At 36.6% G+C, this 27,328-nt stretch overlaps 1 protein-coding gene across 1 annotated transcript in view; it reads right to left on the reverse strand.

The window, feature by feature from the left end:
- Window positions 1-964: 964 nt before the first annotated feature.
- The window catches only part of EFNB2 (ephrin B2), a 52,049-nt gene continuing 25,685 nt past the window's right edge, over window positions 965-27,328 (reverse strand). Inside the window, exons 2-5 of the mRNA XM_020970072.2 lie at window positions 26,253-26,536; window positions 6,228-6,320; window positions 5,367-5,480; window positions 965-3,702 (exon numbers count right to left, since the gene is read on the reverse strand). Coding sequence (XP_020825731.1) covers window positions 3,314-3,702; window positions 5,367-5,480; window positions 6,228-6,320; window positions 26,253-26,536 — 880 coding nt within the window. The 3' untranslated portion in view covers window positions 965-3,313. The remainder of the gene's footprint in view (window positions 3,703-5,366; window positions 5,481-6,227; window positions 6,321-26,252; window positions 26,537-27,328) is intronic.

Consider the following 27,328-nt stretch of genomic DNA (forward strand, 5'->3'; position numbering starts at 1 on the left):
GAACTAAAGCAGATTTAAAAACCTATGACAGGCTATTAAAAAAAAAAAACAAAGAAAGAAAAAAATATTTATAACTCAAGCATAATACTGTGTTACTTACAAATTGGACAACAAAATTTTAAATAAATATTCATGGTACACAATTACGGCACAAATATGCAGCAATTTGGCAACCTTTTAAACCATTTTTCTTCCTCATTACAGTGCAAAGGGGAAAGACACTGCCTTTAAACAAGCTGTAGCTAAATACATTGCAAAATTCAAATTTTATACAAAACATCTTGCTTAGACTTTATAAAAAACCAACATTGCTCTATGTACACAATCTGGTTAAGAAAAGCCATTTCTGTCTTGTTTTCATGTGTATTTTATTAAAAAGGTGAATAAGGCTACTGTAACACCCCGAATCCATATACAGTATATCTGAACCTATTTACAGCATCTTCACTTTAACATGATGGTGCAAATTCCAAAGTCAGGTGACTAGGGATGATAATACAAGCAAGGCATTTACAGTAACTTTCCAAAGCTGAACCAACTTCAAATAAAGGAACAGTTGGTAGATTGTCATATTCTGCACCAGACACAAAACAGACACACAGTACACATTTTTCAATTGGTTGCAGGTAACTCTTCATCGATTCATCTGATTTTTCACAGTTTAGTACATGACCAAAACGTAGCCAACTGATGATACATAAAATTCGATTTCATTAAAATCAGACTCACTATTCCCAGGTTCCCCCTTCTCTTCCCTCTCCCCACCCTGAAAATAAAATTTTAATGGCTTACAAGAAAATCTTGTATGGATTCACATACGGAAGAAAAGGGTTGGGGGTGATGGAAAGAATTACATATGTACTGTGGTTAGTCACCATGGTAACATTCCACAGACCTATGATTATAGATATATATAATATATACTGCAGATATATATTATACATATATGTACACACACACCACACACCCATTCTCTCACACAAACACGCATTTTGGACCAACATCATTTTTCAGGTTCAGGAAATAGAGAGAATTACCATTTCTGTGACAGTTCATTTTTGCAGGTACTCACAGGAGGTTTGAGAACCTTAAAATGCTGTTGCTACATTTTTTTCCTTCCAATTCAGAAAGCAAAGTGTTACCATAGTAACAGGACCATATTAAAGATGTCTGTTTTGCATAGCACATAAAAAGTAGGTTTCGTGTTTACTTTTTTTTTCTTTTTTTCCTTCAGAAGGGAGGGCAGGGGAGAAGGAGGGGAGGGAAGGTGGGGGTGCAAAAGCTAAACTTTTAACTGGAACCCCCTCAATGTGACCTGCTGGATTCTAGCAAACACTTCAGCCATAAGGCAAGGGAAAACACAACACAGAAAATAAATGCCGGAACATCTTGTCATTGTTAAATATATGATGCAGCAACATCGATTTCCTGGTATTTTGGGGCTTGTATTTCCTAGTCTACTGTTCCATGAGATGCCTTCAGAGGACTTCTGTTATTTTTGTATTTGCTCTCATTATTGTTATTTTTGGAATGAAGTTGTTTTTCCCAGAAGTAGCTGTCCAATTTAAAAAAAAATTTCTTCTTCTTTTTTTAAAGCACTGAGAGGGCAGACCATTTAATTGCCACAAATGAATTTCACATCTTCTGGTGTGCACTCTGTGCAATCTTAAAATATATATTAGTAATAATCTTTCATTTTATATCCCTTGTGTTCTATACACCTATTATAAATAAGTCATATCTTCCTCCTCCCCCTCGACATCATAATTTATTTCAGTCTTGTGGACTCTTAAGAGGTTTGCCATATGTGCTTTACTTTTAAACAGAGCACCGGGTGAACTGCTGTGTCAAGTCACAGTACCTAGACTTCACCATGCAGCAGGGACAGCACCGCCATAAACCAAAGTGTCATAAGGCTCAATCTGGGTCTCTGTGTATGGGATGGGGGAGGGGGAGGGATCTGACCTACCTTTTATATATGAGAATTCTTTAATAATGTCAATGATGATGGAAATTACAGCCCATCTGACCTTTGGCTTTTGAACTTCTAGGTCAGATTTGGCTCTCTGCTATTCTCCTAAATGCTTTCCCTGTGTTTCATAAAATGTGATAAGTATAGCAGCTGAGTCTGCTTTAAAAACCATCCCAAAGCAGACTAAGACTTTCCTACAGCTTCAGAGCTGTGTCTCTTATTGCCAGTACCACAACAGTCCTGCCCTAATATTATCATCAGCGGCCTACTATTGTCTTTCCCTCCAAGCTTGTTCATTTACTAACAATACCCCCCTTTGTTCTATTGAACCAAAAGGTACTATTTTTTTTCCCCTCTCTGAACATTGCTATTTGATAACAGTGAATTCCTTCAAATGCAGCCCTAATCCACTGCGTGTGGTGTTGTGTCTCCTACTTGCCTCTTAAAACTTATCAAACCAAAGTGCTGTGCTACCTAAAAATGTTTTGTTTGTTTGTTTGTTTGCTTCCAGCTTCATGTTTCAGAGGCAGCAGCATTGAACTGCGATTGCAGTCAGCCCTTTCCCCCGCCCCACCCCCATCCACGAACTCCTAGTCTTATTCGGCGGACCTGGCCTAACTTCTGGCTGGAAGGCTCCTTATTAGCAAACACAATTTCTAGAAAATGTATTACCCATTCAACTATAGCTGCTGTAGCAAATGGAAGGAGCAAAGAACTCCCAACAACATTAACGTTCCATTAGTGATGCCGGATGTGGAGTGAAAGGAAATCTCGTGTGAAGAAGAATGGCAGGGCCCTGGATACGACAGAAGTGAATGGAACAGGGTTGAACTAAAAGCAAGTGAACTTTTAAGAGTCTTACTTAGCCACAGAGGTCTGTGGGACACATCCAGTGTGCGCTGAGAGAGAGATACACACACCGAGGCGGGAGGCCGCATTGCAAGCTTGAGATCCTAGAACACCTTCCCAGCACATCTAGAACTAGAATTGTCCACAAATCACTCCTTCTTCCCTTGGCTTTTTATACATGCCTGAATGCCTGCAGCATCACATGGCTTAGAGGATGATGAATGTAACAAGAGTACAGCAATCAGAATGGGTATCTTCTATATAAAGTCTTCCAGCTTCTAGTGAACATGTATTCACCAAGACAGAAATTCTACAGACTAGGTAAGCTGTCCCAGCTCAAGAAGGCTCTCTGCGAAGGGGCTTGGTGCCTTTCCCCCCCCACTGTGCTCTAGTCAATCCTAATGCACAATGTGTCATTAAAAACCCTCAACTGAAAGCATCTGACCAGTAAATTTCCTCTGGGAAATCAAAAGGTACCACCAGAGAGTTCTTTCAGACCTTGTAGTAAATGTTTGCCGGACTCTGTGGAGGCATTTCTTGGACTATGTACACTGGATGCCCATAATCTCCGCTGACTTTTTCATAGTGAGGGCAGAAAACACTGTCTGCAGTCCTTAATGGGATAATAATGTCACTGGGCTCAGAGCCATTGTTGTTGCCACTTCGCTTGGGGGTGGCTAACGTACTGAGGGACAGTGTCGTAGTGTGCTGGGGTGAATGCTTCCTGTGTCTTCTCCGGTACTTTAGTAAAAGAACCACTAGGGTGATGATGATGACAATGAAGATGATGCATCCTGAAGCAATCCCTGCAAATAAGGCCACTTCGGAACCAAGGATATTGTTCCCCGAATGTCCAGCACTGTTGCCATCTGTGCTAGAACCTAGAGAGAATCAAACAGAAAGAAAAACGGAATTTATCACGGCCCTGGATGCTGACAGGCCATTTCTGTGGCCCTTTAAAAAAATGTGAAAACTAAGCAGAACAAAAGAATTCACTGGCAGCTAAACTTTGACAAACCAATTACCCCGTTCGACAGCTGAATGCAAACAGCAGAAGTCAGCAATCAATAGGAAACAAGACTTTGTGTCTCTGGGTCTTACTTTTATGCTGCTTTCAAACCACAGTGTTTTCTTTTTATACATCACCATCCATCAGCAGCAAGGACTGGCAGTGACAGCCAGCTCTTGATTCATGCCTCATCTTTTAACCGAAGTTAGCTAGCCTGAGGCAGCAACGGGGGTGGGGGGGGGAGAAGAAAAAGAAAACGGCCAGTTCTCAGCTCAGGTTTTACTGTGCACATTGTCTTGCCCTGACGCCTTCCTTTAAGGGTGGTGGTTTCGTGGGAGTCTTCAAAATAGCTGGCTTCTAAGGAAATGCCCCGCCTACCGGTAGAACAGCCTTAGAATGTGAAAAGAATGATGAGAACCAGGAAAGCTTTCCACTCGTAACCCATTTTTATTTTTTGATTTGCACTTAAAATACAGTTGGAAGGCAGGAGAAACTCTCACATTGAACAGACTGCCAACCCAAATGTTAAGAGCTAAAAAAAATTGCCTGGCATCATTATATTATCCATTTATCAGTTTGTCACAAGAATTTGACACATCTTGTCATAGAAAGTTAGAAATAACAACTTCCCTCCTTGACGCTTGATAAGAGATAGGATATTGCTGTAGATGCTAAATTCACACGACTGCCCACTAGGCACACAGATCCCAGAGCACAAAATTGCTGACGTCCGCTCAGCAAGTGCTATGTTAAAAAATTCATTAGCGTGGCAACAAATATATAGCTATTGCTAGAAGAAGACTGTTGAGAAAATGAAGTCAAATGACAATCAGGTTTGCCTGGCAGTATTCTAAATCTGTCAGTGATCTGTTTGATTTTTATATAAATTTAAGATGCAAAATATTTTTTAAAGTGCTCTATTAAAAAGAAAAAACAAAAAGACCGAGCCTAGAAAGTAATCTTTTAAAACCCAACTATCTGAAATGTACAAAAGGATCAATTAGGCTCTTTGTGGGCTAGATATAATTAGATGAGAGATTAGAGCATTAATTATATATACATTAATGTAAGATTCAAACTGATGTGGAAAACCAGCTTGATAATGCATTAGGAAGGAAAAGAGAAAGACCGAAAATTACTCTGGGCTCTGCCAGGCTAGTGTTATAGACTAGCTCTCACAGCAGCTAAATAAAGCTATTTTGAGATGTGCATACAGCCCAAACTTCCTTGGAAAGAGATTTTATTCTTATTAGATGCAACTAATTCTAAATTTAACCAGGTGGAGGAGTGTGCTGGAGGAGAGATTATTTGTTTGTTTGACTGCTTGAAAAGCCTTTGATGGGGAGGGGGTAAAAAAAATATTTCTATTCCTAAAAGACTGCCTTCAGCTGATTACAGATGACAATATTTTCAATAAAACAATCAGCCAAACAGAAAACCTAATAATCCTCGGGTAACCGGGGGGAGGGGGAGGGGGAAGAGAAGTGGTCATGACACTAGAAAGTACCACCCCATAAGAGAATCATGCTTATCTACCTGGATTTGGTTTTACAAAAGGACTCGTTGTGGAACTTCTTCCGTTTGTGCCAGCTTCCAGTTCTGGACGTCTTGTTGGGTCATTATTCCTGGCTGACCCAGAAGAACTGGCATCTATATGAAAAACAAATGATTAATTACGGCTTAGACATCTAATGATATTAAGCTTTAGGAGCTGGATATAGATCTCATGAGGCATGAATAGCTCTGAACAGAAGATTCTTTATGCAAAGTACTGTGAGATACAAGAATGTAATTTTCCTTTTAAAGCAAAATGGTTATACTAGTGATTTCAGAGGTTTAGATTGTGAGGCCATCTGTGGAAACTATAGGGATTCTCGCATTTGGCAAGCAAAGCTTTGCAGATGACATTTCAATTTAACTGAGCAAGTTGACTGACTACTATACCAATTTCTAATTAGAAGAATAATTCTTTCTTTCTGTACAATAGGTTATCTATCTATGAAAAGACACCATGAACAAAAACCTCTTCTGTAGTCAGAATTCAGGAACGAGCAAAACTGTAGAAACATTAGTTTTCATTTGGTATCATGTAATTTTGAACCGTGGAGATATTTTGCTTTTGAAGAAAGAAAACAAAAATGTTGAAATGCTGGCTTCCTGGCTAGCCTTTCCTTTTAGAGAGATCTCCAATAAAAGATTCTTATTACATCGATTTGAGGAAATCTGTCAGTAGCTCATAGTACAGTAAAATAGGCTTTGCTTTCAAAACTCGGGAAGAATGAGTGAACTAGACTCTGTTGGCACACACTGGTCCACCCTATTATAAGAAGCCTGAACTCTAAGTGTGGGGACTGAAACAGATCAAAGGGATTTCATGAAGCAGCAGATGGTCTTTACCTTGTCCAACTTTCATGAGGATCTTCATGGCTTTTGTCTGGCACACCCCTCCCTCCTGGTTATCCAGGCCCTCCAAAGACCCATTTGATGTAGCTGATTAAAAATAAAATGAACAAAAAAAATAAAGAAAGAAAAATCAGGAAATCAATAAGCCAAGTTTACATGAACATGAAATGTCTGAAAACAATTTTAAAAAATAAGAATTCGCTCTTAGTCAGTCAAGTTTTCCAAAAGGGTTTGTTCCCCAAAAGGCATGAAATGCTCAAAGTCAAAAAGCAAAAGAAAACAAAAGAAAACCAAAAAAACCACAAAAAATAAAAATAAAAATGAACAAATCGGCAGGTTGTATATTTTACATAAACAGTGGTGTATGTATGTTATTAGGCTTCATATTTACTTAAGTACTTTCTTCTTCCTTGACAATTGACTGCCTAAGTACTATTATTCTAGATAAAAGTGATACTGCCTTCCAACCAATCAACGATTTCAGGGATAAGCTCAAAAGAGCAAGGTACTTAATACCGTAATTTTTTAAAGTGACAATCACCAAACAACACCTGCTTCCTCCACTACAGATTTCCTGTTGAAAGAACAATTAGCTTGATTCTCCTCCCCGCACTAGGGAATATAAATTTTCTAAGTGAAATACAGAGAAGGACCCCTTTTTGTCCCTCCCCTCAACCTCTCCTTACCCTTTCTTTTCCCTGGCTCCTGTACTGTATCTCAAAAGAGATTTATTCTCCTGTAAGCACAGTTACGGGTCCTGATGTCATTCTTTAAATAGAGACATCTACTTTAAAAATAGAAAATGGGGTTTCCTGCTAGTATGCTTTCAGAGATTCATAGCCTAGGCTATATCCTTCATAATAAGAGTCAGGTTTTGGGAAACATTCGCACCCACAACACTAACTATTCTATTTGCTCTAAAATACTGGAAGGAATGAGTGACTTCTATTTTAGATACAACCTGCCTCATATTCATCAATCTGGTGCATATGGGTAGAGAGTCCTATTCAAAGGTCATGGTACAGGTAGGTAGGTAGGTGGGTGTAGGCTTCTTCATTGTAGTCCATCTCCCCCCCCCCCCCGCCCCGAACCAATACTGTTCAAAGATGGGGGACTGACTAGACACTTGCAGTAGAAGGGGGAAAGGAGAGAATGTGGACACTGTGATGCCAGTTTAAATATTCTTTTAACTCTGTTAAAATGTAATGGCGGGTCCAGATGAGCCCTGTAGCTGAAGGTAAGCAGTTAGAAGCCTGGCTAGTAGGGAAAGATTGTATTTAAATAACTGGATTAGTAATATCAATTCCAGCCTCTGAGGACTAGAATCTGCCAGAAGTTGGAGGTTCAGAAGGAGAATTGTGTTTCTTTCTTCTAACTGCAGAGGGCAAGGAATGGAGTGTTTCATATGACAGTGGATTTTTTTTTTTGTAATTAAAAAAAAGGTCTCTGAAAATCAAGAGAACTTGACATAGAAAATAGCTTACGCACTTTTGTGCAGGTAATGGGATGTCAGGATTTTTCCTGGCATAAATGCAAAGAGCATTCTCCAATGGGGATACAAGAGTATGTTCCCTAACTATGGTGTCCAAGAATTAAATTCTACCTGATACTCATATGTGCAACTAGTCCTTAAACACTGAAAGCTAATACTTTTATGCACCAGGAAACAGCATATTTACTACCTTTGCTTTCTCGAATTCTCAGGATTCATTCTGCTTTCTGCCTAAGAAGATAAACAGGTGTTTCCCCTGTGTTCATATTGTTTTTTGCTTTTCCCAAAGCACATTCTGTCCCCCCCCCCCAATTCAATAAACTCCAGTGGCTCCCTATTACGCCAGTGACTCACTCTCTAACGTTCTAATATAAACTCTTCTGTCTGGCATATTAAGTTTGTCACAACTTTATTTCGTCTTTCTAGTTTTCTTACAATTTACTCCCTTCCACACACTCTGTGGCCCAACCATACTGGTCTACTTGCTGTTCCTCACATACAATGCTAAATATCTAGCCTCCCAACCTTTACACTAGTGGGCCCCATGATTGGAATCCATACCCTCTTCACTGCCAACTCTTAGAATCCCTGATTTCCTTCAGGACTCAGCTCAAGTGACACCTCTAAAGCCTTTCCCAAGCCCCACAGCTTCTGATCCCCTCCTTCCCAAACCTACTTTGCATGCATTTTGTATATATTCTGTATATATTTATACATGCTCACGTTGTCTCCCCTGCTAGAATGTAAGCACTTTGGGGACAAGGATAGCTTCACTTTTATCTCTTAGCCCCTGAGCTTATCACATTGCCTGACAATAATAATAATGCTTATGGATCAACTGATTGATGTTTATAATTCACTCCAAGTTGTAAGCTTTCTTGCTATAGCTAGTATTGAATTTTCATTTAACAGTCCTTAGGAAACTAAGTTAAATTCTAAGCTTAAAATAACTTTATTGTAACGATTTCCTTTTACCCAAAGCTCACATAAGACCACAGATGTAGAACTGGATAGGACCTTAGGCTGTGTTGTTCAACAGATGAGGAAACTGAGACCTGGAGAGATTAAGACTGGGCAGATAATGAGTGGCAGAACTGGGATCTGAACTGAGGTTCTCTAACTTAAAAAAAAGAAAAAAGTATTCTTACCCCTGAACCAAACATAGTCTCTCAGCTTGAAGGTCTACCGATAATATTTCTAATTGCATTATTTTAGTGATGTACCTGGACTCTCCACGTATTCTGAAGAAATAAGCAAATTATTTGCCATACTACTTAACAGCAACAACCCAATACTTAACAGTTTGAATGAACCTAAGCAATAAACTGAATCTTCATAGCTTGCAAGAATCCAAGTTTCATGAGTCCTTAGTTTTTCCCTTTTTCCTCTCCCTTCATCAAATTAAACCACAGATTTCAGATCTTCTCTATTTCTAATCTACCAATCAGTTCATCCATTAAAAAAAAAAAAGCAAACAAACTAGAAAACCATGTATTTTCTAAGTGGACTCCCATCATCTCTGAACATAGATTTAACAAGGTCCTCCTACATACATGGTTCAGTTCTTGATCCAAAGCTCTTTCCCCTTTTGACTAACTTTTTTTCCCAAATATAAGAGGTATCTGCACACTAAGGATGAAATGGAGAACTGTGACTCATGCTTAGATGATGACTTCACTTATCTATGTGCATTCCTCAATGCTTTACATTCATTGGACCGACTCTGAATTTTTTTTCTTCGCCCTATCTTACATTTCTACTTCTGTTATTGGCTAATAAGTAGTCTTTCAATATGTCTTATTCTGTGCTATAGAGATATATATGTATCCTTATTTACAGTAGTACCAAGCCCCACGAAATGAGTGCACTAAAGAAAAATTCGGTGCTCACGGTATTGCATGATCAAAACAAGATTTGAAGCATGCTTCCATGGTTTCCCCCAAAATAATGAGAAGAAATGTTTGCCTTTTTTACATCTGGGGGGGGGAGAAGGGAGAAATTCTGCATCTAAAATCAACCATGCGGGTGCCAAAAGGTTCTTTTTATGTACCAAAATGTGCCAAACTTTATATACCTTGTGCCAAAATTCAAGGATAAGGGGAAGGTAGAAAGGAAAGATGCAATGAGAAATAGAAATAATATTTTTTTAAAAAGTTAAACAGACATGTAGGTGATGGATTCTTAATCTTTTTCGTGTGTATCATGATTCACCTTCACAGCCTGGCCTATGGATCTCTTCTCAGCATACACTTTTAAATGCATAAAAATAAAATACATAGGTTTACAAATGATATCAATTACATTGAAGTAAAAGCTATAAAAAATCATTTAAAATAAGTTTGTAGACTCGTAGTTAAGAATCTCTAGTTTAGATAGTCACTCCTGATTACACCTGATTTGTGACTGCCTTAGGTTGCCAATATTTGGGTCATTTTAAAATTTCTTGTCTCCTGAATGACATTTCTGATATGTTGGGAACAACTGGATTTAGCCTAAACTGCAGTCAAACCAAACTCTCTCACTCACAAAATTTAAAACAAAACAAAACACAACAAATAAAACTAGTACCAATTACAGAGGTAACTTGAGTTAACACTTCAAGGGCAAAAGAAGACGATGGTGTGAGGAAAGCAGATCTATCTCGGCAGTGTTAACTATGTGAGATGGACCAAAACTACAATGAAGTTGATGTATGTTTATGTGTTTTTAATGAAGTCAAACAGGGTGTGTGTGTGTGTGTGTGTGTGTGTGTGTGTGTGTGTGTGTTAAACTTCTGCTAAGGACAGCTTTTGAAGCATTGATATTGGATGGATGAATGAACCTTCAATAGAATCCACTTTTCCTGCCTTCCAATGGTTCTTCTGAAGACACAGGATATTGCTTAGAGCCAGGGACTGGCTGCATACTCTGAGAAATGACTTTCAGAAAAGTTCTCGGCTCCGCTCCTCCCTTTAATTAAACTGATAATTAGCCAAGGTTACTTGAAGAAATTATTTCAAAAAATGTCATTAAGACTGTCAAAATATCACCTGATGTATTTGGCTATGGGGCTGTTTGGGTGGGGGTAGCTGAAACCCACTCTTCTAGGCTTCACAGTGATGAAGGACTTTTATTTTAGAAGGGAGGAATCATCTCCGATGTCAAAGAAAACACTGTTTCAAGATGTTAATACTTGCTGAAAGCTCAGTGCACAAAAGTCAAACATAATACCAAGTGCAAAATATTCCTTAATGTTTGCAGCTGGTTTTTACATTTGATCCTAGATGCAAATTACATCTACCTTGATCCAATCCTCCCTGTCCCCAACCTATCATATGCTCGTCTGGGGAAGGAGAGGGGATAACCATAATCTTGTCACCCTCTTACATTGGCTTTGACCACAGCAAAGATTTTCCTGTTAACACATTTTTTTCACTTTGTGGCTTTTGGTTTTTTGGTCATTATTGGTAGGGTTTTTTTTTTCAATGATAGTTTCAGCTGAAGGCTATGAAGAATTAAGAAATCATGAAATTAATGTCTGCATTTGAAAAGTGAAATACTCTCAGTCTTGTCTTCACAGCAACAACCACCAAGAAACCTTTAAAACAGTGTGATTTGAAAAAAAAAAGACATTACCCAATGCTTAGGAATAAAGCTTAGTAATAAAATTTTAGGAGCAAATCATCCAATGATTTTAGCATTTGCTTTATTTTTTAATTATTCTCATAAGAAAGCAAAAATACATTTATTCATTAATCCTCAATTAAATAATGGCACCAGAAATGGCAAGTATTTTTAGATTGTATTCTTCATTATAATCTACTGAAGCTACAAACATAAGACTGCTAAATGGATGAAACTATATTTACTCAATTAAATAGTTTTTTTTAAAAAAGTTTGATTTTGCCATAGCTTAGCTTCTGGTGAATGGCAAATCACTATGGGCTCCAAGAAAAAAAAAATATCCAATGGAAAGTTGCCACAAACAGTTTTCCAGGCAGATCTCAAAGTCTGATTTGCAGTTAAGTAAAGATCATTATTTAATCAAAGGTATCCAGAGTCCATGTTGTTTAACTGTCCCCAAATGTTTCTGAAAACTACACTGATCAGATTTTGAGTTTTCACAGTTCTCTTCTTTTACACTTACTTGCAGCCCTTGCTAACTATGTGTGTACTGCCCTGGCTATCTGTACAAAAAAAAGGCAACCCGAGAAAACCAGAATAAGCAGACGAGTATTTCTGGCTATGATTTTTATACAGTCCCCATGGAGAGGAAGTAATATTACATTTTAATATGTCTTCATTTGATTGTTATTACTCGGCTTCCCAGGAGGCTAAGCTGCTGCATGGATCTTGGCTGTGTCCAGCCCATCACGTTGGTAACATTGCTCTAATCAGATGGAGAATTAAGCTGCTGGATTTGTGCCTATATGTGGCTTTCCATTCACAAAGAGATTAGAAATGATGGCAAGAATGCAAAATCAAGGTTGTTTCACTCTACAAACTAAAAGAAAAACCCCTACTACCTTCATTATTTTTTTAAAAAATATTTAAACTATAACACTCATGAATATTCAAGCCTGGCCTATACACTAAGCCCTAGTATAGATGGGCAGAAGGGGAGAACTGAAACAGTTTGGTACCCTAAATTCAATAAAAGTATTCCTCAAAACAGAAAAGGTCAGTTAGAGAGAGAGAGAGGAACTGAGTAACAGTTGAAACGTTTTCTAGAGAAGTAAAAACTTGAACTTTGTGAAAAGCAAACATTGTTATCATTGAAATAATAAAATCCCATGGGATTGCTATAATAAATGATATAATAATCCCAAATCTCATTTAAGCAAATTCATTACTAAGTACAGGACTAGTGATTTCTTTGGTACAGGGAAGAAAGTCCTGGGTGAAGAAATGCCTTCTACCAACGTAGGCCAGCATCTTCTCTGTGACTTAAAGCCTTAGAAAGTTGCCTAAAGCACAGAGAGGCTAAGGTTAAGTGGCTTGCCCTAGATCACACAGCCTAGCTTCAAGGCTAGCTCATCCACTATTCTGCCTCTACATACTTAAAACAACAACAATTAACAAAGTAAATCCCATATGAATAGTCTCTTCCATGCACGTGCTTCTCTTCCACTATGCCATCATGTACAATCCATGAGAGCCTGAGGTTTCTTAGGTCCATCCCATCTCTATACAGAAATAGAGACTTTCAAGACAGATTTCTGACATTTCAATAAAGGGAAAAGGAATAAGCATTTAATAGTGCCTTTTATGTGCTAGATACTGTGCTAAGTGCTTTTTACAAATACCATCTCATTTGATCATATCAGAAGACTTCTATGTCAGAAAATGAAGAAATTAACACAATATAATCTATAAAAAAAAGTAAGGCAAAGTGATTGTTAAAAATGCAGATGAAATATGAACTAGATTATGTTTTTCCTTTTTACAAATCTTTGGATTTTCACTAGAAACAAAAAATGGAATGAGTTATGCCAGCCAAGGAGTACGTAGGTGGATAGATGTTAGGTTACTTAATATGAAAAGTATTGTGCAGCAAAATCAGGATACATCTATCTTAACTCACTGTCACCAAATGTTAACACATTCAAAAATATACTTCAAGAGATAAGGACCAGAAAAAGAATCAACTTCTAGGCATCAAAATGAAGGTTTGATGCCTCATTCAGCATTAACAACACATGGCTATCCTTTTAAGAAAGAGATAGTGGGGTAATAGAGACAGCCTTGTGGTGAAGCCAGACCTGAGTTCAAGTCTATACTCTTAACACATGCTGACTGTGTGATACAAGTCCACGCTTCTCAGCTCTAGTAAACTCTTTTAAGACTCCTCTGGGGAGAAGGTATCAACTTGAATGTCATGACAGGTGGAATTTCCTCACCTGGGAGTTTCCTATACCAATGAAAACACAGGTCTACTTCCTATTCCATCCTTTCAAGGCAGCTAAGGACTAAACATGGTCATGACAGTATTCAGGTAAAGACAAGCACTACTTTTGCTTTGTAGCCAATTGAATTCCAGGGAAAGCTTGGGACAAGGAAACAGGTGCACAAGCAGCAAAGAGCTTTCTAGGAGCTTTCGGAAAATGCCTTGAATGAAAAGCACAGCATAGCATGACTTTCCAAGAGGGCTGCTAGACGAATCTGTCAGTAAGAGCAAGAGTCATCAGCATCCTTTCAAAACTCTACCTAGGAACTTCTTCCCATGAAAGCAAATTTCACTCTCTTTTGAAGCAAACATTGTGGATGCTTCCATGTATTTTCCCTTTGCAGTTGTAAAGTATCAACTGATACAAGAATGAACCACTCCATTAGGAAACATGTAATTCAGCATTTCTTACCACTCCTTGATTTTTTTTAATCTCCCATCCATATTTTATTGGTTTTTCTTTACTAACATGAATAGGTTATTTCCACTTGTAAAACACTGTACTATGTTTGTGATTTTTGTATCAATGAAAATCTCATACAACATCCAAGTGTCAAGTGATTATTTCTGAAAGCATGAATTAAAAAAAAGTGTTCTAGCCATTTTAGACTAAAAATTCAAAATGCTAAGTTACTTTTTTGAGAGGTAAAAGTAAATCATATAAAAAACTAATTTAGATGGGATTATACTTCACACATGAAAGGACCTTCAGGGTCTTGTTTTAAAGATGGGAACTTGCCCAATGTCACCCAGATGGTAAGCATTATAGGCAGCATTTGAGCCCAGGTCTCTGACTCCAAGGTCCGCCTCTGTCTACTGTATCAAAGTGCTCTAGAGTAGCACATTACAGTTTAATCTTTTGGACCAGTTTAGCATTTCCCACAAACACCAAAAGGCTATTGCAGATACATTAGTTCTGAAATAAAAGATAATATGTAATGACCTACTTTCTCTTCTAGTTTGTGATATGTATTACGTATAATAATCTATCTACAAATATATTGGAAAGGGGAAGAAGGGGAATTTAGAGGTTTAAATTTTTTTTTAAAAGATACTTTTATTTGAACATTAACTCAGATGTTTTCATGACACCTATTGCTCCAGCCATTCTCAGGTGAGAAAAAAGGAAGAAATGCACAACTGAGTCAAGGAGCGAATACAATGCATGCGTCTTACCTATACATCCCTAGGTGTCAAACTCAAAAGTGCAGGTAATAGTAACAATTAAGAAACAGTAAATACATAGGATTCAGAAAACAACAAATTCCACCTCATCTTACTCACAGACCTGTCACAGTCTTTTAAATCCATACAGAATACTTACAGCTTAGACTACTTAATTTAATCAAATTGAGTACCAGAGGCCATCATTAACTTTGTTTAAAAGACAAACCTAGACTGTCACTTCCTAGTCCCTAGAGCAAAAACAATAGAGAATAACAAAGTGCAAAGTACCTTCCCAAGTGCCCTCCAACAAATCTTACTTTTCTCAGGAAGATCAAATAGTCCTGGCCATAATAAATTGTCTGCCTTTCTTCAACTAGAAGTTTGCTAAAATGCATGAAAGTTAGTATGGTGTAGTTTACTTTATTCTCTTCTATCAAACACTCTCCCCACCTCCAACCCTTCAAACCCCCCCCCAAAAAAACCCAACAAACTCTCTAGCTAGATCCACCACTGTATTTCCTGTATAATTAAGTTCTAAGAAATCAATTGTACTAGGGTGGAGAATCCTTTAACAAGCCCCAAATTCTATTGCTAAAAAGTTATAAAGACTCATGCTGGTGGAATATCTCATTAGGATAAGTTCTGAAATGACTTGGTAAAAAAGCTGCTCATCGGCACACTTTAAGAGATCTTGTCTTATTACCACAGTGATTCAAACAGGGTAAATTTACCGAGAGCTTGAATGTCAATAGTATAAAGAGATTTTGTCATTATACATGTGAGAGGAAATTTTATTATCGACAAAAAGCCATTAATTAAGATGAGCCGGAGTTGACTTAAGAAGGTAACTAAATGATCAGTTTCAACTGAAGTCAGTAAACATTATACCCAGTTGGCCTTCTAGAGACAGTGAGAAGAGCTTCATTATACACAAACAAATATAAATAGAGGGAAATGCTTCCCTATTGCCATGATGAGGTCTGCTTAACAAAACTAATGGAATTGGTTAACATCCAAGTGACTGCTATTTTCTCTACTGGCAGTTTTGGAAGGAAAAAAAAAGGAATCCATGGTATATATTATCTGAGGAAGCATTTTTTGTACCCTACCCTTCCCACACAGAAAACCCAAACTTCTTTTCTGACTGAATCTGCTGTTTAAAAAAATAAATTTTTTTTCTCGGCTTTTGTATAATGATGGAAGTGTCTGGTTAAGAAAGGGTTATAGTAAAAACTTCATAATGATAGAAAAAACCCAACAACCAACAAACTCACGAACCTCTTGCTCATTCTACTGTCACTAATTGCATGCAATGATATTAATGACCCAGTAATTGCCAGACGAGTGGCACTGAAGTGGAAAACATCATTTTGAGGCAGAGTTCATCTCTAGGTGGTAGGACATCACCACTGACTGAGTTAATGTCTACTGACAGTTTAGAATATAACACTAGAGATGAGAAAATGTGCCCCTCTGATGGTATAATAGTTTAGATGGACATGACATTATTTGCTTTGACCATCTAGAGACCAGCAGTAACCCCAATAAAGTGCTACTGTCTGAGTTTGCCCTATAGATGAACCTCATTTCTTTCAGGGGAGATGTTCTATACTATAACAATCTAAGCAATTTTCCACATGTTTGCTTCGATAAAAGAATACCTTCATCTCCTGATTTTACATCAGGCACAACAAAACTGGGCTTCATTGCAAACACAAAAAGCTATTTACAATCACATAACTATCCTTCAGTAACACATAGTTTAGCACCTCTGTAATTTGATCAATTATGATACTACCGGGGATTTGCCAAAAACAGTAGCACTTTTACTTGGCTAAGCTAGTCAGAAGTTTAATACATGTGTGAATATGCATGTGCATTTAGGGGTTGCTATTAAGGTAGACGGAGATGGTGTTTGTATAAGAATTCTATTCTACAGCATCTTTCATTGCAGGGTTTCACAAACTTATCTTATAACAGCATAGGTCTCCTGAAGAAATGGAGGTGTAGACGATTAAGTCACATGGCTGAGCTCCCCAAAGTGGTTACTAGGATGACTGTGAAAATCCAGATCTAACGAACTGCTGACAAAATCACAATAACATGTACTTTCTTGCATCTTTCTCCATCATTTTAAAGTAATAGTTTATTTAATTTATCTTTTGTGGGGTTAAGATCTTCAGTTACCAAATGATGCCAGGGACTAGAGGCCCAACATAATATAACCCCGGAAGTCGTTTCATGTTCATTTTCTCTCTCCCTACCTTTCACTTTCTCGTCCCTCTTCCTCTCTCTTCTGTCCCTCTCTCCCTCCTCCCCACATAACATGATATATATATACCCATATATAACACATACATATACACATGTGTGCATACACATGGATATATGTGACTATGTATCCTCAAATCTCTAGGTCTATGTTTTTTACCTGTTTTCTCTATTTCTAATATATGAGAGACAGGGTAATATAGTAGGTAAGAGGGTTGGACTTTGAGCTATGAAATTTGGGTTCAAATCCTACCACAGATACTTTTTAATCTGTGATTGTAAACAGTTCACTTAACCTCAGTTTCCTCATTTGTAAAATAAAGATAATATATGCGCTACTTCCCTCATAGTGTTATAAGGAAAAATGTTTCGAAAACCTAAAAAATAAGTGTAAGATGTTATTACTACTATATTGTTATAAAATGTGCTATTATCCTAAATGAGGATCTATTTGAAAAAAAAATGTGTGAATACACTATAAAAATTCAATTATAGGTAACAGTATGGTTTTTTTTTGGGGGGTAGGGGAGGAACATAGCTTCTATCTGACCAATGGAGATGTTTAAGCACATCCTCTGAAGAGGAATGTTTTCCTCAACTGCCTTAATTCTTTAGTTCAGCTTCTTTTAATTCTTATAGCACTGCCAACTTTACTACAGGGAACTTGGCATGAGGACTTGGATTTAGGGACAAATATGTGTGGCTTCTTAAAATTATGTAAATATGCCTCCATATAGTAATAGATATTTATAATGTCTTTCTACACCTTTGTTGGATATTCATTTTTAAAGCATTTCATTTTGCTTTAAACTCTGATCTGGATGATGAATATTTAAAGGCTAAGAAGAGAATTTGTTTCCTTTTTTGCATTAGTACCGTATCTCCAATATTGTTAAATCATTTATAAAGCTAAGTGAACTAAAAAAGGCTATAAATAAATAGTAGCTTGGATATTAAATCGTATCTTATGAAATATTAAAAGTAGTTTCATTCTGAGCAATTCCTAAATAATTTTTTTTCCTGCTAAGTAATCATTCTTCATTTTCTGTCTGCTTTCATATCCGTTTTACATATAATATCTTTAGTTTCTCTTTGCTCCCCAACCCCTCATCCTTTTAACAATCAAATAATCTTGTTCTTTCATTAGCTGCCCTTCAGAATAGAGAGGTGGTACTTACCAGTTTCCTGAAATACTACCTGTGTCTGGCTCTAAAGGTGATAAACCTTCACAACTACTCAGGTAATGCCACCGAATGTGAACCAATACCATCAATCTATTTTTGGCCTCATTCTCTTCCAAACTCCGTGTAGTGACAGACAAAAATCCCAGTGGGCCACAATTCCATTAAGCCCTGAGGCCACAGACTTTGTTTAGCCACTTGAAGTTATACAGCAGGCATTAAGACTTTCCTTCTCTAATAACATAACTTTTATGAGCTTTATTTATCTTCAGCCCAGCAAGTAGTTTTTGCTGGTACACACCCTGTTGGGAGCTTTCAACCAAGTCAGAAAGTGACCTTCAAACTATCAATCTACATTAAGAAATGATATACATGGCTTATCTAATATTCTGACAGAGGGGAAAATCTGGGTAGTAATGTACTTCCTTGGCCAGTCACATCGTCAAGGCAACTTTTAAACACTTTTTTTTAATCTACAGGAGAGATTTCAAACCACATTAGACCACTCCTAAATTTTCAGTTGATAACAGTCTTCTTTATGCAAAAACTTCTGACATTAGAGTTAGATGGAAATACAAGGTGGGGAGGAGAATGATTACACATATCTGGAGATTCCTCCCTGTCTGTCTCTTCTAGGTATTAAAAAGGATCTGCTAACATGCTTGGGCAGTATCGAGTCCCAGAGGATTCAAGCGAGCGTTTCTTGGTAACAGGAAACAGAGGAGAAAAGTACTTTATAATAACCAGAGAAAATGAGTAAGGGAGGCCTTATAATTGGATCATAAGTTACTGAAACTTATAAACTCCTTCAGGTTTTATTTTATAGATGGTTTGTAAAAGAAAAATTACAGGTTTACCAAGCCACCTTCCCCAGGCCCTCTAGTTTTTGAAAAAGGACAGTTGTGCCTTTGATTCTGTGGAATATATTGCACTGTTTAGGGCACCAAGTAAGGAGGAACGACAGACTCCTGTATGACAGGCTGGTGGGCTGAGGGGGTCATTTCCAAAAGTGATACATTTTAAGTATAAAATTAGAAAAGTTAATAGTAACACCTGGCAGTTACATACGTAAAACTTCAAGGTCTATAAAAGACTTTACCTATACTGCATTGCTTGAGACTCACTACAACCCTCTGAGTAGGAGTTATTGCTACTCCCATTGTACAGATCGAGAAAGTAAGGCTGAAAGAGATTAAAATGATTTATCTAAGATCACACAGCAAGTGAATGTCTCTGAAATAGGATTTGAATTCAGATCTTCCTGGCTCCTAGTCCTCTATACACTATGCCTCTTAGTGGAGTCGGTTAAAAGGATCATCAATCTACACATGATCCATCAGATAACAACAACAACATGTATATTTCAGTTATTGTAAGCAAAATATAACTACAATGGAAACTGTTGCTATTTCCTCATCTGCCTTCCTCCTCTCATCAAATTTGGCTATTTGAAATCTTGGAAGAATATCTGATCACAAAATATATGCAGTGTGGGGCTGGGAGGTTTGGGTTGTTGGTTGGGTTTTGCAAAGTATGCAACCCTCTTACTCAGACATATGACTATGCTTCTAGAAATCACACACAAAAAAAAGAAAATTTGAAAGGTTAAGTTATTAAAGCCAGATTACTCAGGAAAGAGGTTACAGAGTATTTCAGCATACACAAAAAAAGTAAATTCATCTATACTTAACAAGGAGACAGGGATATTAAATGCTCTCTTTTTTTGGTCTTAATACTTTAAACATACTATAGTATCCATTTAATCATTTTCATTCATTGTGCTATTCTGAATAGAAAAAAAAATAATAAATTGCTAAGCTTATAAGCTGGTATGAAATATCTATTCTGGGGAACTGAACCAATAAAGGTCTTTAGACTGTCTTATTCACTTAGGCAGTAGTGTTTCTTAAAGAATGTTTTACTATGGCATGGAATGTCGCAGTGTGGCTCTGGGAAATACCACACCCATGTATGAATTTGCTGGCCACACCTCAGTATATACTTTATTTAAAAAAAAAAAGTTCTTAATCAAACATAATCTTTGGGGCCTGGCTTTTTAGACTATTCTTTTGGGTCAGGAACTTGGTGGTTTCTAACAAGATAGTGCAGCAAATATAGAGGTATCAAAAGCCCCTACAAAGCCAGACCAAGATCTAGTCTCTTAATAGTGATTTCTTTGTCCACCTAACAGCTTTGTCACAGCTATTATTCACTGACTTAATTTTAAAAAAAAACTAATAAAATGGCTTCTACTTTTAATGCAACTTCTGACTCATGTAATGTTGGTCATACAATGAAAACCTCTTTATAATCCTTTCACATGTACTTTGGCTCGCTGCTTCAGAAGGTTGGATGGCCAATCCACAAACCATGAAGGGGTGGGTGTCCAGGATTGCCAAATCACCAAAATGCTGATTCATTCAGCTCTGGCTTACCTCCTTGAAACACAAAATTTAAAACAGGCATGCAAAGTGTCCAAACAGAAGCTCTATGGCATAGTTATAAAGGAAAACACCACATTTTACCAGAAACACTTTGCCAGTATTAGTTTGAGCACTCACTAAATCAAAAAGGATTTGCTTGCCTTTGGGAGATGGGCTACATATTATGGCACACAAGCAGTTTCTTTTTCACAACTGACATGAATTTGCATTAAATACAAAAGAAAAACTATTACATAGTTATTTAAAATTATTATTGTTGTTTTAAATCCAATGAACGTCTTATTCTGTTTAAGAGTAGGGGAATCTTTGTAGGACCAAAGAGTAATAAAGCACTTCTTCAAACACTCAATGTATATAATTTAAGACCAAAGCCAATTACTTGGGCAAGTCATTTGAAAAAATTGATATTAATTATTTTGGTGAGGGGATGGGTTGAAGTGACTTGCTCAGGGTCACACAGTCTCAAGTGTCTGAGGTCACATTTGAACTCAGGTCTTCCACTGCACCATCTAGCTGCCCCAGTGTTAAATATTCTTTAAACCCCATATATTCCGTTTTGCTGGGTGCCAAAGCAAATGTTCTTCTAATGTAAGCTATGACAATGAGGCTTCACATAGTTTCTGTAAGACTTTTCCTAAGGCAGTCTAATAGATACCTTATAGGTCTAATAGTATAATTTCAACTAATGAACATGATTTTCTTTTATCTCTCCAAACTGGCTAACTGTGTTTTATGACTTGGTAACACTTTAAATCAAAGATCTTAATTATAATGGGCCAGAAATTCTTTAATAATTTCACTGGAAAATTTTTAAAAATCTCATGTTTGGTTTACATTTCATTTGGGAGTTGTTGTATACTAATTAATAAATCAATTGATACTCTGGATTACACCCCCCAAACCATGCTAATCATATCCTCCTTCAAACTCATTTCTCGTCCTACCTCCATTGTAGAGAGTGAACAATCCTTTTCATTGTTATGGTATTTAAAACCTGGTTATTATGAAGACTCATAGAGAGTTAAGTATATACGGTACTTCCATTTTCACAATGCTGAGCATATTAAATACTCTTTGAATGAATGAATTAATAAAAAATCTAGGGTTTTAAAAGTCTACCTACTTCTAAAATACAGAGTATTTGCTCTCTAAGGATCATAAAAAATACTAATACAGTACCCAATTTGTGAGTGTCCTGATATCAGAAGCAATAATTTTAAAACACCTTGGTTTCCATGGAAAGTAATAATTTCTTATCTTAAAATTCTCCTTCCATTGCCTTGGAAGAATATGAAAAGGCAAAAGAATTAGCATTTAGATTTAGACTAGAGTTTTAAGTTGTTTTCCATCTACACCCCCATTTCTGTGAGGCCTACATAAAAATCAGTTCTGTGGGGCTGAAGAGGAATTAGCACCTATATATTCTCTAGCATATCAAAACAGAACTCAACAAATTCATGGTACCTACCTAGAAATCTCATCATATCGCCTAAGCTCCTTTCAATAATGTGTACAGATTTCAGTATTAAAATTCAGTCATAAACATCCTGAAATTAGACATTCAAAGTACCATTTAAGAACACAGTTCTTTCTGGAAGTGGAAGAAAAGATATCTCAATAACAGGCAACTGACATTCTCACCATGCATCAGCTGGACCTCTCAGGACCTTGGACACCAGAAGAACATATTGGGGAGATACATTTCTGAACGTATCAGGGCTCCACTGAGACCAGTTACAAACCACATCTCATTGAGTGTGGGGCCCCTGCTACAGCTTCTCTCCACGCAGGCCTCCCCCAAAACCACATCCAAATGTTTGTAGAATAGACGAATGAATGAATTTTAATGTCTTCTGCTTTTATGATTGATCTACTTGGTATTTTTCCCAAAGCAGCATTTAAACAACTGTATTTATTCTAATTCAACCAAATCCTGTGTAGTAAAGATATTACATTATGCATTATAGTTACTAGCAAACAAGTCCATCTCTCCTCCCCTCCCCCCAAAAGCAATGAAACTGAGTCACACATGTGCCTATAGCAACAACTTCTGCTTTCCAACCATCCTTTATATGACATGTCTTCCAACTCACAAAGTTGTCTGTTTTTAGTAATGGGTGAGGACTACTTCTTCCCTACTCTATATCCATATTCCTAAATTTGCTTGCTCAAAAAAAAAGATGTGGGCTGCAAGCTTGCCCCTTCTTGGATAAAAGTTCTACCTATCTATCTTATTGAATGTTGGAGGTAGGGGGAGATGCAATTCTTTTTATTTAGGGCAAAATCTCAATCTTTACTAAGGTTAAAATTTGAGATTATTTGTAGTGAGACCATAAGGGGGCTTGGGTGGAATACATTAAACTATACTTGTACATTTGAAAGTACTTTTTAATGAGACTTCCCTATGAAATTAATGTCATTCCTTCCTTTTGTATCTGATTTCTAGATCTAGAACAAATTTTTGGGCCCTGCCTTAAAGTTATTGCAAGTTCTGTAAAACAGTAGTTCTCACAATCTTACGAGGATAGCAACGAGATGGGGGGAAAACCATAAGAGAATATAACTTCCGGTTGCTTTAGCTTTTTGATGAACTTCAGAGCCTGACATACCTTCTCTAATTATTTGATATTCATATACTAAGTGGTGCACAAACAACCCTTCAGTTCTTTAAACTAGTTACTATGACCCCCTGCCACCGGGTTAAGAAATACTGAAGGCACATTATCATATCATTTTTATAGTAAGTTACCACTGCTCACAAGCCAATCACTCAGATAACAGCATCAACTCATAAAATATGTGTGTGTTTGTGTGTAATTCCTATGATCTAATAGTTCAGTCTAACATACTGATTCAAAAACTGAAATGCCATTGGTCTAAGTAGAACCCCATTTTTACCATATTAATAAAGATTATGTGACACTACTCACTTTTCCAGACACACGGGTGAACTAATTTTATTTACTTGAAAGACTGCAAAATCCCAACTCTGCTACTACTATCTATGTGATTTTGAGTAAGTTGCTTAACCTCTCTGGATCTGTTTCTTCATCAGCAAAATAAGGGGGTTAGACTAGATCGTTTATAAGGTCCCTTAATAGCTCTAAATCCCATGGCTCCATAAGTAACATTTCATATAATATAGAGTTTTATCTCTCTTATTAAATAATAAAGCTAATATAAGGCTTATCTACCCCAACTAAAAATCACCTGTAACAATTTTACTCATTTATTATGACTCAAAGGTCAATCGGAGAACAACATGCTTGTTGCTTTAAAGTTATATGGGTTTTAAAAAAAGAATTGGAGTGATCATGAGAATCATTTCACTAAATATTAAGCCCCCTAACTGGATTATAAACCTGGAGGACAATGCCATCATTTATCCATATTTTCTCCTCAGCCTATAACATAGTGCCTTAATACCAGGGTGGGAAATCATTACATGTTTGTTGAATGAATGAATGAATGGATGGATGCATGGATGGATGGATGAATTGTAATGTCTTCTGTTATTACTGGTCTGCTCTGAACTATTTACTCTAAGGCAGCAATTTTTAAAAAACTGAATTTATTCAAATTCAGCTACCTTTGGAATAGTAAAGCTGCACATTGTGCATCTGAACCACTTAGTACCAAACAGTCTTATTCCACCTCCCTATCAAAAGCAAACCAAACCAGGTTCAAACTGTCAGAGTAACAACAAATCTCATTTCTGAAGCATTAGTATTTTTACTTACACAGTAACTATATCTTACTTAAAAAAAAAAAGAATCCCTTGATGTTATTTTTATATGTTTCCTCCTTAACCTGATTATCTCATCCCTTAGGTTGATTTTCATTTTCATTTATCACAACTGTCCCTCTACCCACAATATCACTTTGCCCGATTTTATTTTGTGTGACTTGTTCTGATTGTATCACTCTGAATTACCTTGGTTTAAAAGCTGTTTTGTAGTATCTCTAGTATTACAGGTTCAAAAAGAGCCCAAGAGACAAAAACTACACAATAATTTGAAGGCAATTTTAGTACTGTTGTTCATTTCAGCTGTAAAATGTTTTGATGCTTTTGCTTTGATTACAACAAAATATATTAGGAAATATCTGTTATTTGCCAAGATTGTCCCAGTAGAAATTAGAATAACATCCAGTAGAGTATTAACTTGGTTTAGTAAAACGTGGTAGCCTAGTGGAATGAGAGAGCCAACAATAGTTTCCAATTTGATTGCAAAAAGTAGTTTAAGCACTGGGAGATTCTGATTCAACACCCTCTATTTTACAGACATTATAATACAAAAAAGAGAGAGGCATTGTAGAGTACAGATTAAGAGCCAGCCTAAAAGGCAAAGAAGACCTGGGTTCAAGTCTTGCCTGGGACACATCCTATATGATCCTAGGCAAGTCATTTATGCATTGGTAATGGGAGTTTCCTTTCTCAATTGTGTCCTATTTCAATGAAACCACGGGCCTGGTTCCTATCTCTTTAATACAATTAGAACCTTGTATATTTTAAGTTCTCAATATTTGTTGGTTTGATCAAAAGATTTACTAGGAGTTGAGAATAAAGACTTATGTAAGTTTAAAATTTAAATAATTATGTGTACCTCTCAAACAAAAAAATATTTTCAATATTATGGGAATCTCCAAAAAAAAGTATCTGAATAATTATTCAGATAATTCAGATAAAAATTCACTTTGTCAAAATTCCACAGACCCAGTTCAAATCCTGACCTTCTGATACTATCTTCTTACACAGCAGAGTGCCTCACTGACTTCAGGCACCTAATTAATATATGTTGATTTTATTAAATAGCTGCAAAGCTATTAATTTTATTAATTAAAACTTATTAAGAAAAGCAGTACCTGACTTGACCCAAGGATGTGAAAATTCATACTATCTGTGATCTCTTAAAGACTGTTCCATAAGCAATATAGCTGGCATTTCTGGGTTCCTATGATTTGCACTGTTTGTGTATAATTCTCCCAGTTGTATACCATTTGGTTAAGGCTCAAAGTGTGTCAACAAAAATAAAATGAATTATCTTAATGCCTTTACTTTAGCTCTCCATATCAAATATCTTAAGCCAGTTTTAACTAAAAGATAATCATGATAATCGTGGTAAAAAGCAACCACAAGGTCTAAGACAAAGACCCACTTATTTTTTTTCAAGACAAGATATTATTTGTGTGGGATATAACTATCAAAGATTCATAGGCAATCATTAAAATAGATTTTGTTAGAAAGAAAATAAAAATGTACAAATGTTTCAAGTAGCTACTAGTTATTAGGCAAACCCTTTTCTCATTTTATGCATGTATACAATCTTTATCTAGAAATACACATGTGCATTTAGCCAATATTATTATTATACTGCAATACACCGAACTGAGTTTCAAAGGAAGCATATGAACACAGATATCCTCAATGAAACAGATTTACCAAGAAATCATTTTATGAAAAATTTTAAAAGCATACCAACCCATTCAGCTTATCTTTAATATTATAAATCAGTATTAACATTTGCGTTTTGTACTTACATATAATGTAATAATCTTTGTTTTTTTGAAATTCTAAACCCCAGAGGTTAGGGCTGAATTCTTGAAACTTGATGGTAAATTTAACGTCTTGGTCTGGCTTGGCGCAGTTGAGCAGAGGTGTGTTTTCCTTTTTAATAGTGCATTTATCTGCTTGGTCTTTATCAACCATATAGACTTTATAATATTCATACTGGCCAACAGTTTTAGAGTCCACCTTTGGGCAGATTATATCCAGTTTGTCTCCTATCTGTGGGTATAGTACCAGTCCTTGTCCAGGTAGAAATCTAAAAGAACCAAAAACAGAAAAGAGATGACATTTGAGTTGAACTGAATAGCAATACTGCATAATGCAATATTTCTAAAATTGCCCACTGGGCAGCTCTAAACCCTCAATAATCAAATTTGTCCTATACCATGGCACCCTAGCATGGGATGGTCTACCACTATGGTCTTAGGGATCAAGATTTAAAGGAGTGGAAGGAGAGAGGAGTAAATACACCCTTTAGGAGAAGCATCTGTGTGTTCTGTCCTGCTCTAATTATTTAACCTCTCCCTCAGTCATAATGTTTCAGTAGTTCTTTGTTTAACTCTGCAAGAAATTTTCCTTCATGGTGAGTCAGACCTTCCCACCTGTTTGTTTTGTATGTGTGTATGTGTGTTCAAATGAATTGGCAGCTTTCGTGTGTTGGGAATTCCATACAAAGATCTCATCAATCTCAGAGAACAGTGGACATACTAACACTTTGTTGTCCTGTTATTTTCCATTTGCTGTTGATGTTAATTAACAGACAAGTTTCATCAAGAATGTTTCAAATTACTTATCATAATTAGTCAGTCACTGATCAAACAATAGGTTTTTTATATACTGAACAAAAGAAATGTCTTACAAACCCATAAAAGATAACTAGAAATAATTAGTTGTAATATTGATTCAGCTGCAAGATGAAGGGCCCTCCTCTTGCAGGGACAACAGCCACTGTCCTTCTGTACTAATCTTTTTTTTTTTTTTAGAGATATATTTGCTCCAATTACTGCTTAGAAGCAAGGCTTTGGAATGAAGGCTACTGATACAATAT

Source organism: Phascolarctos cinereus, unplaced genomic scaffold (genome assembly GCF_003287225.1).
Source record: "Phascolarctos cinereus isolate Bilbo 61053 unplaced genomic scaffold, phaCin_HiC Scaffold_7;HRSCAF=346, whole genome shotgun sequence".
Classification (NCBI taxonomy): Eukaryota; Metazoa; Chordata; class Mammalia; order Diprotodontia; family Phascolarctidae; genus Phascolarctos; species Phascolarctos cinereus.